This window comes from Anabas testudineus, chromosome 18, assembly GCF_900324465.2.
Source record: "Anabas testudineus chromosome 18, fAnaTes1.2, whole genome shotgun sequence".
Lineage (NCBI taxonomy): Eukaryota > Metazoa > Chordata > Actinopteri > Anabantiformes > Anabantidae > Anabas > Anabas testudineus.
This window is the reverse complement of record NC_046627.1, coordinates 23,939,652-23,953,347: the sequence shown is the minus strand read 5'-3', so window position 1 is coordinate 23,953,347 and position 13,696 is coordinate 23,939,652. Positions and strand designations below refer to the sequence as shown.

General features: G+C 39.9%; 1 protein-coding gene across 1 annotated transcript in view; it reads right to left on the bottom strand.

Annotated features, from left to right (window-relative positions):
• Positions 1 to 4,017: 4,017 nt before the first annotated feature.
• Positions 4,018 to 13,696, bottom strand: part of LOC113157549 (cytochrome P450 26B1) — a 30,537-nt gene continuing 20,858 nt past the window's right edge. The window contains exons 3-7 of the mRNA XM_026353109.1: positions 10,055 to 10,173; positions 9,456 to 9,612; positions 9,157 to 9,312; positions 7,402 to 7,686; positions 4,018 to 7,278 (exon numbers count right to left, since the gene is read on the bottom strand). Of these exons, the coding sequence (XP_026208894.1) occupies positions 6,886 to 7,278; positions 7,402 to 7,686; positions 9,157 to 9,312; positions 9,456 to 9,612; positions 10,055 to 10,173 (1,110 nt within the window). The 3' untranslated portion in view covers positions 4,018 to 6,885. The remainder of the gene's footprint in view (positions 7,279 to 7,401; positions 7,687 to 9,156; positions 9,313 to 9,455; positions 9,613 to 10,054; positions 10,174 to 13,696) is intronic.

Here is a 13,696-nt window from a genome sequence, read left to right as displayed (position 1 = left end):
TGGATTAAATCAGAGGCCTTCATAACATTAGTGATCATCATTATTCAATTGCTCTTCCTCTGATTTTTCTCTCTTTTATCTTCACCACATCATCTTGTCCTCAGATGGACCGTCACACTTCCTCTCCCACAGCACTCAGATTCTGTTGACTTAGTCAGCGTGCTGATTGGCTTTTGGATATTCTCCACGATCTCTCATACCTGCAGTGTGTGTGCTTCTGCATCCAACCTGCTGGATGAAATTTAAAAAGAGAAGAGCCACAGCTGAGAGGACTCTCTCTCATTCATCCTCAAATCTTTTAATTGATGCCTTCCTGCAGTCCTCTGTCACTTTCTCGTTGTTTTGTCTTGTTCTCTTTCTTTTATTTCGCCTAGCAATAAAAGAAATGTTTCACTGTCTGTCTTCTTTTGTTTAGCTACAAACAGGTGTTACAAGACAGAAGGTTTTACCAAATAGATAGACGTGTAACAGCCACATTCTGTGTAATTGGTGCTCCACAATTGCATTAAAGTGGACTGAATGTATGGAAAACTATCCTGTACACCACCTGCTCCTGGCGATGATTTGATAAGTTGACTACTGAACATAGCTGTGGGCTGTGGTCCACAGAGCAGTGTGGGAAGTGTTGTTTATCTTCATTACATTACAAGCTTGAAGTTTGCCCAAACCATAAAGCACTTCTGCCCTTAATCCTAACCATTTCGCATGTGTTCGGATCCATCTTTTTCTTCTTTTGCTCCCGAGCCAAAACCAAGCTGTTCATAGCGTCTACATTTTTCTTCTGAAATAAAGTATGGTTCCTTGTAATCGTTGCTGTCTCCTGATCCTCTCTCCTTCATGATGCTTTGTCAGAGATGTAACAGCAGTTAATTTCATTCGTGCATTGTTTTAAATTGTTTTGACGACTTCAACACTTGCTGTGAGGATCAAAAAATGGTGATGTGATATATATCTAAAGGACTTTTTCTTAAATATGTTAATCCAATACATCTATGTATTGCTCTCTGGTAAAAGAGTGATTTTTACTCCTAATTATACTAATGAACCATGTTATCCAGAAGATAGCTGTCTTTTTACTGTTGATACACATAACACACACAGTATAATGATAAACAGATTGAATCCAGTATGGTAATACAACAAACACAGAATACATTTACAGTAACAAACTTCAGAGGTCAGTCAGTCCATGCACGATCTGACTCCATTCATGAAAACATAACATCATGTCCACACACACCATAACCCAACCACACACAAATACACACACCCCTACATCCACAAACACACACAGTTCCCTTGAAGTGGTCCATTTCGGAGCACTTAGTGTGGTAAACTGTCTCTCCTGTTGGAAAAAACACAAACGAACTAGTTGTTCTTCACTTAAGCTTTGTGTGTGCATGTGTGATGTTGAGGCCGTATCTCATTCAATTAGTCTATTTTTTTATATTCATGTTGTGTGTGTGTTATCATTTATTCCAAAATGTCTTTTGTGCTAATGTGGCCGTGGGTGTGCGCTCTCTTAAGTTAGTAAAGCTTTAAACATCTGTTCTCATTGTAACAGCTTTGTCACTCTGTCTCCGTTTCTGTCTGCCATCAAGCTAAAGAAAAACTCCCAGTGACCATCACAGCCTGTTTCTCCTTGATGTTCATAAACCACAGTAATCTGTTGGCTTGGAAATAAAAACAGATATGGAGGCATTGAGACATCAGTCAGTCAGTGTGCTGAGAGACTGAACCAGACCACCAATTTCTGTGTGTTGCCCACATGACAAAGTCTCAGTCCCATTGTTAGGCTGACATTGAACAATTGTTCAATAACAAAATGGTAATGGTTAACATTCGCAACAGAAAGCAGAAGATTCTGTATAACAATGTTTTATCATTATTATTATCATCTGTAGCTATGTGTTGCTTCCCAATGGATTTTTAATAGGCAAGCAAATAGAGCAATAGACAAGGCTCTTATTCAGGAATACTTCAATGTCATTTAATCAAGTCTGTGGTTGTTTTAATGGTGGGATACATTTATTTATGCACCCAGCCTGTTGGAGATTTGTTGCCAACAGTCTAAGTATCATGTATCACAAATTAGGCTGTTAGTTGTTTCTTTGATGGTGCTTTGGGAAAGTGATAGAAATCATTGATCTAACGTTTCAGTCAGATAAACTTACACAAAGGCACTCATCATACCATTTGGTTAGTAAGATTTGATTGAAAAGGTTCCATGGCCATCTGAATGAATCTGAGCAGAAAAAAAGTCTTCTGCTGAGAAAACTTAAACTGAAGACATTTGAATTTATGATTGAAAGATGAATTTTTAAATCATATTCCAATTGTATATCTAGATATATTAAACAATATAGAACATAGCAGCTTTTGTGTCAGATCACCCAAATAGTTTAAAAGTAAATTAAAGTGAGTGAGAGTTTTCTCTCTGACAAAGTTGAGTTGGCACTGTGTGTTGGATGAACTTGTATGGTTTGGTTCATTGTAGAGGTTGATCTTGGTCTGATTAGTCCAGAGAACTTTGTGTCACTACTTTTGTGACTCATCTCTGTTCTTTTTTACAAATTCCAACCTGGTTTTCAGATTCTTGCTGCTGATGAACGGTGTGTATCTTGTGGTGTGACTGTATTTCTGCTCATCAAGTTTTCTTTGACTCACTTACTTTTCTATTTGTTGTCCAGGTAACTTCACATGTAGTTGTACCTCTACATAATCTCTACTTTCCCAAAATGGAGAGAGTGTTGAAACTATCCCTGTTCCTCCCTCAATGTTGTACTGAAAGTCAGAGGGAGGTGTACAGGGTGAAGAGGAAAGGTGAGAGGACCTGTGCTGCTGACTACCTGCTCAGACTTGCATCATACAGCTGTACAAACTGTGGTCTGTCTCTCTGTCAGGTAGCCAGTTATCCAGGAAGTTGTGGAAGAGTCAATCTGCAACATTATCTTTAGGAGCTTCTCGCAGCAGGATAGACAGGATTATATTAAACACACCCAACACATCAAGCTCATCTTAAAGTAATCTTTTGGTCAAAGAGATTAGGTCAGTAGGACTTACAGTAAAATATTATGCAAAAAATTAAAGTTCAGACAGCATTTAAACTTCTCATCCCGTCTTAGGTTTTGAGGTTTGTGTGTGGAGGAGGGGGTGGGGGGTAACACTGTGTAGAGCCCTGGGGAAGAAGCTATCCCACAATCAAACTGCATCTCATTTAGACCAGTTGCACCTGTAGGCGAACTGATGGCTGTCAAGACCAACAGGGTCGATGCTATGCTTTAGGATGATCCTCTCAAAGCACTTCATGAATACTGGGGCAGTGCAACAGGGTAGTAGTCGTTAAGGGAGGTGACAGCTGATTTCTTAGGCACATGAACAATAATGGAAGGTTTGAGGCAGACAGGGACTGTGGGATGGAGTATGGACAGATTGAAGATGTCATTTAGAGCAGCTGGACATTAACATTTTGGGACTGGCATGAGACATGATGTCTTCCAAAGGCTTGGCACACGCTTCTGTTTTAGGCTGAGGTTGAAAAGGTGCTATTGGATCCCACATAGCTAATCAGCCTTATTTTGGTTCAGTATCTTTAGCTGCATCAACATGCCAACAGTTATTAGTTTACTGAAGGTAAACTAAGATTAGCTGAATCTAGTATAAACTTAAGCTGCTAAACTTAAAGCTATGATAACCGTAATGTAGAACTGGCCCCAGGTGTCTAAATTAGACTAAATTAGATCTTAATAAGAAACATAAAAAGCACACTATACAAGAAGGTAAAGATGATAAGTATGATAGACTGTTGATCTATCTAGGGTGCATAGGACTACTTGCCCCATGGATGGATTGGCCTCAGCACCCTTGTGATCCCCAACAGGGAGAGTGATTAGGGTAATGGATGGATGGTATTGTCTTATGAGATATAAAGTTGTTATGGGAAATTCTGGTAACTTTGTAGCTATTTAATTTTAGCTAGCTGAAGAGGAAGATTTAAAAAACAATCCAACATTCAGGTAAATTTTTACTGTATAGTTTATTACAGGAGTACATTGAACAATCACTGTAACAAAAAATGATGAAAGTAGATCAAGGCATTCATATGTAAACTAAATAAACATATTTTCTGTAAAAAGAAATAAACATTTTATGTACAGAATGACAGAAGACAGAGAAACCAACAGGTGAGAGGAAGTGTAGTCGCATGGCACTTAAAAAAAGACATACCTCGCAAGTGCTTTCTGTTTTCCATAATTAATATCAAATAAAATGCAGTTATAATAAGTCTGAATAGCCAAACAAATAATTATTATAGTAATTAAATCAACAATATTAACATTTTAAACACAGTTTACAATATAAATGAAATACATAACATTCTAAATACACCCAATATTTACCAAAGACCTTCTCATTTAGGCTAAAAACTCTAAATCTGTAATAGAATAAAAATAGCATTTCAAATATCTTATAACAACAATATTAATCATACAGTAACATTAATAATAGGTTATTAGTAGATGTAAATAGCTGATTTCCCCCTTAGCTTGCTAATGAAATAAGAATTGTAGAAATTAATATATAATATAACCTATCAATGTTCTCTTTGCTGTCACAAAATGCAATATATTGGAAAGAAATAGCTCATCTCAGTTGATACTAACTATTGCAATCTATAACTCTCAATTAGAAAATGTACACAAGAAAAGCAGCAAAAAACTTCTATGTTCTTTTTTTTTCATGAAGAAATCAGTGGTGTGGTGAAAGAGTGAACAATGTCTGGCACAGGCGGGATTCATCTGGAATGCTATTGGACAACAGGATCATCCAGAAAGAAAAGTCCTCAGACCGTGACCCTGCCCTCCTCTGAACTCATCGGTCCTTCTCTCTCAAGCTTCTGTTTGGAACTTATAACTCTGTCTAAGGTCTCTTGAATGTCCCAGAGTTCAGCCAGAAAGTCCAAAGGTTCCACTGAGGAAGCTTTCCATACATGGGAAGTAAGTAAGGAACCATACAAAGCTCTGAGAGTTCTGATTGTGCAATCACCCCAAACAATAAATCTCTTTTAGCAAATAAAGTCGCTGGAATTTACTTTGTCTTGCATTCTTAGCGTTGATTGGAGGAGTAGTAAGACAGAACGTCACCTTCTCCACAGAACTCAAAAAAGATAGCCACGAGGAGACAGGAAAACACTCTGTAGCACACAAATAAACAAACATAGAATGACAAAGCAACACTCAAGCAGCATGTAAGTAGGTTTTCTCCTCTCCACCTCCGAGTTTTTTTTTTATTGTATCCTCGTTGCAGGATAAAGTCACTGTCCAAGAGAGTACAATCTCAATGCATCTTAAAAAGTATACTTTATAAATCAAAGCACAGGTTCAGAGAGTCTACTAAGCAGACCTGGACCGTATTACTGTTTGACCTGGCTTTAGTTTTCATACTTTGCTGTTGGGTTTTATGTTGGGTGATGCCAGTTGGGAGTTCCTCTTGCTTGATTCTGCTTACACCACCAAATTTGTTTTTTGGGAAGGAAACATAATTGTTGCAAGACTGCCCCAAGTGACAGCAAACAGTATTGGGAAACCCAGATTTCTTTTGTTTGTTTGTTGTTTGTTTATGTGGCAACATTCAAAAAGTAACTGGTCCAGCTCTGAAACTACAACAGTGAGCAAGTGTCTTTATATGTGCAGTTGGTCAAAGTTAAATATCAAAAAGCAAAGGCTTACCTATAATTCACCACTATTCTGCACCTGAGTTCACACACCACCAAGATTACTTATATATACTGTATATGGACAACATTTTGCAGTGATGAAAAAGAGAGTGATGGAAGACTTTCCCTGGATACTGGTAATAACACAATTTAAAGATGATAGAATTTAGGATGTCAAATATAGAGTTGTTCTTTTCTTTCTTATTGTAGTTTATCATGGGCACAGTTTGATTTTTCTCTTTCAATTACTTGATGTTTTTTAGGCTTTGTAATTTGGAACCCAAAAAAATGAGGCTTAGAGAATGTGTAAGTGAAAGTCAAATGCCAATGATCCAGTATACGGTATCTTACCCATCAGAACTACATCCATCGTTTCTATTTCTAAGCACATAACTTTCCGTTACTGCCTGAAATTATACTTGACCATAATTAGCAGTACAAATTCGAACCAGTCAAAGTTTTGACAGACTCTGTGCCACAACGATGTTTCTGACTGCATCTGTTAGCTACACACCTGAAAAATACCACCACTGATTTCTGTCTTTTTTTAAATACACAGAAAATATGTTCTGAATCTAAGTGGCACCACGAAGAATTCTGGCTCAATTTTTTACCAATAACCAGAAAATATTGTCCTTTCTGTCTACATATCCACCTTTTACCCTGCTAGACAGCTAAAATGTTTCATTGACTTTGATTAGGCAAAAGCTAAATCATATTCTTTCATCCATACCCTGTTTCATCCATCTCATCTTCCTTCTACACAGATCTTCACTTGTAATTCCAACACTTAATTTCACCAGAAGTACCACCATACTTCTCCTGATGTACACTATCCACATTCTCTTTCATCTCACATCAAATTATATTACATAGCTTTTTTGTACATACTTTTGTTTGTATATTTCTTTTAAAATACACAGAATAGAGTATAATTAAGATTTCTCTTTGTCAGTTTCTTCTTTTCTTAGACCAAAGTCCTGATCAGCTGTAACCAGAGATGAAGATTTCAGCTTTTCTTTAAGTCTCAAAGTGAACGTCCAACTTAGCAGAACAAAGGTGGAGAAGAAAAGATAACTGAAATTCCTTCTTTCCTTCTTTCAGTATACTCCCTAAAGGCTTCAATCACTCACACTACCCCTACTCCACCCCCTTGACAACTCTGCCTTTCAAACCGTTGCTCCCAGCAGCTCTTCTGACTTGGCCATGATTTCGTTCTGGTTGGAGTCTAAGCCGTAGAACTTGACCTTCAACCCATCAACAGGGTGGACCACAGGTACCGTGATCACACGGGGGAACTGCCGAGTGGCCAGCTCGAAGCGGCTGGTGCTGGCCAGCTCAATAGCCAGGATGCGGAGGAAGAGGGTGGCGAGCTGCTTGCCCAGACAGGATCGAACGCCACCACCGAAGGGCAGGTAGTGAAATCGTCCCTCCTTGTCCTCTCCACGCTCCTGGCTGAAGCGGTCAGGGTCGAAGGCATCCACATCCTTGAAGACTGCAGCAGTGTCATGAGTGTCCCGAATGCTGTACATCACACTCCAGCCCTTTGGAATTTGGACTCCCTGGACACAAAAAGAAAGAGAAATGCATTTTTTGAGGGTGCATTCAGGACAGCAGCAACATTTCTTTGGTGTGATCATCAGCAATCATGAAGAGTTGTTCTGGACTATTACTCTTTAACTCACATCAAGTTCAAAAGTCTGCATGGCGGTCCGGTAGGCCCCTGAGACAGGCGTGAAGAGTCTAAGCACCTCCTTGATGACACAGTCCAGGTACTTGAGGCTGATGATGGTGTCCAGCCTCAGCTCTCCTTCAGGGCAGAGGCAGCCATTGTGGAGGAGGCCCCTGGCTCTCAGCTCTTCTCTCAGGCGCTCTAGGACTGTAGGGTGGCGTAGAAGCTGCATGATGAGAGATGTGCTGGCACTGGCAGTGGTGGCGAAGGCAGCAAAGATCAGTTCAATGGTTGACTCCTAGGGAAATGGAGAGAAGATGGTGTATCTGTTCACGTCTTTTCTGTTGTTATCTCATTGTCTTTAAATATATGTTGCAATCCTTTTCAGGTCCTTAACCTTGTTGGAATCTACCCTATCAATGGATCCAGTACTCCTTTTAATATTTTACAGCTTTCAAACTTAATAAAAACAAAGAAACCATGAAGTAAAAAAACGGACTAATATAGAGCTTGTATCACATGGTGACATATAACTATCACACATCATTATTTCAGGTTTGGAGGGTGGAAATATAGATAGTAGAATAACTTAGTGAAGAGTTAGGGTGGATAATGGCCAAATGCCCAGTCATAGTGACTAGAAAATACTGTATAGAATTTCTCATACTGTATTTTTTCTTCAGTGCCTACTACAGCGGTATTTGAATTACTATTTTCAAAATGTGAAACTTTTTTGTTAACAATTACAAAGCCAGACTGTGAGCAAACTCAACCCTTAAGTTGGCCGCAACGCCAATACTCCACACCTCACTCTTGCCATTATTTTTGTAACAAAATTGTGGCCAAAAAAAATGTCAAAATCAAAACATAATAAGAAATGTAGTTTTATACCTGAAAAGTAGTATGTTTGGAAATAAGATGTTCGTATCCAATAGCAATATTTAGCATGCTGTGCAGGGCCTATTATTAAGGTAGTGGAATAAATAACATTGAGGCCAGGCAGCACGACTCTCATTATAAACCTCTCATCTGCCATCATCTATGTCAAAACACGTCTCTGCCTCCACGTCTGTGTGTGTGTGTGTGTGTGTGTGTGTGTGTGTGTGTGTGTGTTATACATGCATGCGTCAAAAAACTACTGGAGAGTGCTTCAGCATGGGCCTCTGGGACAGGGGCTCCCCAGTTCACCGTGTGTGTATTTATACATACATATATGTGTTAGTGTGTGTGTGTACAGGAGGCCTCTTTCAGACCCCTTGCAGTGGGAGTGTTGACTTATTTTTGGCCCTGGACTTAACCCAGAAACCACAGAGAGCCAGCGAGAGGCAGAGTAAGTTGAGTTTCCAAAGAATTCCTTAGAATTACATTAATAGGTAAGGAGAGGGTGTGCCGCTCCATGAGGCTGAGTACGTGTGTCTGTCTTTTACTATTACTGTCTTGGCTACAGCTTCACATCACTGTAGTCATGAGGATGTGCACCATAAGTCACATGCATTGCTTATTACCCGAAGGTTATTTCAACAAATAATGATTGTTGGTATGTGTGTGTATGTGTGTGTATGCGCGCTTATGTGCTTAGTCAACCCAGACAGCTTCCCTTGGAGGCACTTTGCTGGATAAATATTGAGTGTGTCCTTTGCTATGTGTGACTATGTGTATGTTTGCACATAGTTTCTATGCCATATGTGTCCATATTCTGACATGTGTATGCAGAACTTTTTCCTATCTGTTGTTGCTCAGGTGATTTTTATGTGTTTAAGCTTGTTACCTTTAGTTCCTGCATGGTGAGCTCCGTGCCGTTCTCTTTGGCACTCTCCATCAGGACGTCCAGTGCATCGCTGTAATCCTTTCCCTGGGAACACAGCGGCTTCTCCTTGATGGCCTTCTCTATGCTTTTCTGCAGTGTGTCTCGAGCACGAATACCCTGCAAATACACACAAAAGGAATTTATCTACTAACAGTAATTACCAGTAACTAACAATCATAGCTAGTTATTATTTGCTTTTTATGAATTTTAGCAGCATAAATTGACTTCCATTAGAAAGTGAGGATGTTAACCACACATACCTTCCTGTAGCCACTAAACGGCAGGTCTATAGGCAGACTGAACAGGTTGTCAACAAAGTCCTGAAAGGTTGAGAACAGATGTCTCATCTCCTCTTCTGACACCCTGAAACCCAGCAGCACCCTCACTGCCATGGTGAATGACAATCTCTGACTCTCCCTGTAGAAAAATAACCAATCAGGACCCATTTACATCCAGTAAACACATTAATCATATAAGCAAATTAGACTTTTTCATTCTGAAGGAACCTGTGTTCTACAACTTTTTTTCTACACTATTTTTATAGTTACTGACATGCTCATGATAATTATCTTTCTACCTTTTAGTGCCCCCCCTCTAATTTGTAATATCGTTACCATTAAGTTACCGCTTTCGAGCCAGTCATGACAAACTGGGGGTTTGTCCAGGATTTGAACCACTGACCCCTATTTCTGTACCAGCTACTGAAACCTCTGTGCCTTGTCTGTTACAGTGTTTTCACTCATAAGGTAATTTTCCACTTCTGCGCTTCTACCTGGTATGATGTTGTTCCAATACCTAACTTCAAAATGACATTTCTACCTTTTGTGAATGTATTTCTACACCAAGACCCCCACCGCACCTGTAGACATTGATGGGCTCAGGGTTTGAGCTCCATACTCGAAGGCTCTCTTGGATGACCTGCTGGATTTTAGGGAGGTAGGACTCTAAGGCCTCGTGGCTGAAGACTTTGGCAAACACCTGAAGAGACACAATAAAAGACATAAAGAATCGGTAAGTAAGTAAGCATGAACATTATGTGTGAACTGTAGAGACACAGATAAAGACTAGGGAGGATTTTCATTACGTACTAAGCAGCGCATGACTTTGAACCAGTACCAAGTCAAACCCTAGAAAAAAAAAGATTAAGCACACAGACTGGCTGTTCCAGTCTCCCCTCCCTTTTTACAGTTAGTACAAACATGCACACAAACATAATGTGAAACCTCTGAGTGTGTGAACAGATGGATGAAAGGACAGGATTATTCTGCTGAACTAGTGTCTTCGCTGCATCAGGGAGTTGTTTTAGTTTGGGCTGATAGTGTGTCAGATATTTTGCGGGATCTCTGTACAAGATTTCAATGAAATTCAGTAGAAGCTTCAGTTTCTTGAGCCAAGATGAGTTCTCCTTTGGGTTTTTGATAGCCAAATCACATGAACTACTAAAATGATTAACGTCCATATAAATGGTGATCCAACTTACTTACTGAATTGTCTGACATTTTGCTCATACATAGTTCTTCAGGTATGTAAAAAGTGGCTTTAACTCAATGTCCCTCCATGTCACTAATATTCCCTTCATTTTCTCCTGTGTGCTCCGTTAATCCCCTCATTTTTATGAGTTATACCTACAGTAAAAAGAAGACTTTCCATACTTTCCCTTGTGTGTTCATTCTTCTTATTTCCCAAATTCCTGCTCTCTCTCCTTCTCTTCGCCTTTCCTCCCTCTTTACAGAGACTTATACATTGTGGAGATTTTCCCCTGCAGTCAGCAGAACCAGAATGACAGGCAGAAAGAGCAAGAGAGCGGGGATCGGGGAGACTTAAGTCTTTCCTGGCTGCTCATATGAATCAGTCATCAATGTTGTTAGGACAAATATTATTCAATCTGATTTAACCTCCAAAGCTGCCCTTAAAAAAAGTCTTGGAACTGATTTAGAAGTGGAGAACATTGGGGAAGAGAGGGTTACAAAAGAGCAGAGCAGACTAGAATAAGAGTTTATATTAATTTGAATCAATACAAAGCCACAAAAAGTTAAGATGTAGAAGAGAGAGGACAATATAACTGTGCTCAATGAAATGAGACTGGAATATTTGAACAAGCTCATTTTATATTAACTAGAAATACTAATGATAAGCCTACTAGTCATTTTGAAAATGCCAGTTAGGGTGTGGGTTGAATATCATGTTGTTTATGAGCGAGTTCTATCATCTAACCTGCAAAAATTCCCAATTGCATCTCCGCTGTGGTTTTTCTAAGCGTCTTTTATTGCTGTGGGTTCTTTTTATGACTTCAGCATTTTATCACCACACATTCAAACTAAACAATGCTTGACACCACGTAGACTTGGCTTTAAGTAAGTACTGTAAGAAGGGATGCAGTAAATATTATGGAATTACTTTTTAATTGGGTGTTTGTCTAAAATGAACCTTCAACAAACCAGTGTAATACACTATTGCGTTTGGACTTACATTGAACCTCTGCTGGATTTGTAGCTTTTAAAGTAGAAATGCACAAGGAAAAAGACTTTATTGTGTATTTGAAATATATTTTCCATATGTAAACGTGCTGGAAGAACATGAAAACAAAGTGTTCCTGCTTCTCTTCACTGAGACATAATGAATACTGAGAGGGAAGAAAGGAGCTTCTAGTAGGATTTTAGCCCAAGCCTGTGAGGGTACATGTGGTTCCTGAGGTTGATGTTTCAGCCACCAAACCATCAGTTGGGCATTTGTACACTTATTTTGTCCTCTTTTTCATTTTCCTCTCATGTTCTTTCTCCTCTGTTGCCTTCTTCTCGCACTCTCCTCATCCTCCAAACCCTGCTTCCCTCCCTCCGTAGCCCTCAGAATGAATAAACAATAGTCTACTGAGCTGGTGCTGTGTGCGTGAATTTGATGTATGCACTCTATGGGCATACACGTGATGTGTATGTGCGTTAGGGAGTGGTTGGTGCAGATCACAGGGCACTCCAAGATGTTAGGAACGTTACATTTCCTCTGCTGCTGCACCCTGGGGGCGCCGGTCACAGATCAGTTTACATGACCTGCTTTCTGACCCTGACCACGGTGTCTGACCTCAAAACAGCCTGAGAAAAAACACAAGCCTGTCATGTCCCTTCTTCCATTCGTTGGGCTGTCAGTGAGTTTCAATGATAATTTGCTGTTAATTTATGATGGATTGGATACAGTTGGTCATCGTAGGGTTAAGTTGAGTCATGGCACCTGGATTTCTTTCTTGTTAGTTCAAAATGTTTCACTACTCATCCGAGTAGCTTCTACGCTAACATACCTTAGCGTTAGGGCCAGGATGAGGCCACCTCCTCTTGAATCATACCAATAACAAGATAATCAACACATTTATAAAGTCAGCATGCGTGCTGTACTGCATATGCATACTGAAACAGTACACCTGAGGGATTTTGACACAGCATCGTAACACTTGGCTTCGCCTGCTTTCTTCTACAGCAGCCTCCTGTCTGCTGCGGTAAACTCGGCCACAGCACCGATACGTTGTCTGAGAGTAACAATGCGGACGAGAGCAGGACTAATGTGAGCACAAATACACTGATTGTTGCCGACTTTACCCTCAGATGAGTTTGCATGTTCCTCTACATGAAGCCTTGTCTAAGTCTTGGAGGAATTTCAGTGAAGCATGAAAGAATAATACAGCTTAACGCTGTCTTCCAGTATTTTTAAAATGACATTACCCGAGTCTGGAGGGTGCTATAGATAAATATTATTACATTTCTTACACGAGAGGCCCTGGCTTGATTGATTACAATTAGCCAGTTTCACTGCTAGTTTTAAATGCTGTTATACATTTAACTGATTACGTTATCATTCATGCATCTGACAGGTTGGTCACTCGGTCACTTGATGGTTTAATTAGCTTCAAATCAAGCAGCTGTTCACATTGGTGGTTTCTAACTAGCCGGTTCACTACTATTAATCTGTCTGTAACTGAGCAGTCTTTTTAGGTACTTACACAATGATTAAGAAAATGGGCACGGGCCATGTTAAAGAATCATTTGAGAAATCTTCAGTGGGATTTCAAAGTAAACCCAAGAGACCAAGAGGTGATTTGGCAAATACTGTATATCTGATAGGACAAAGAAGGTTGTATGACGCTGTGAATTTAGCCATTTTACTCACCTGCATTGGATTATCCATAAATGGTCACTTTCCCTAAGTATTTTTCTTACTTCTACTCGCACACATGCTGCTCACGTGCACGTACATACATTAATAGAGACCAAGCAGCGGGGGTGAGCTACTGTAAGACCAATGAGTTAGTCTGTGTGGGTGTCTATGTACCGTGTATGCAGGCAGAGGGGAGGCCAATACTCTGAAAGGTTACTACAGGTCAGACAAATACACACACATACACACACACACACGTGGTATCTCCCAATACAGCCAGGCTGCAAATCAAACACAGTTTTTAATGCAGTGTCACTCTGGGACGTTCCAAGTTCCACACAGGACGGGGGCGGTAGGGGGG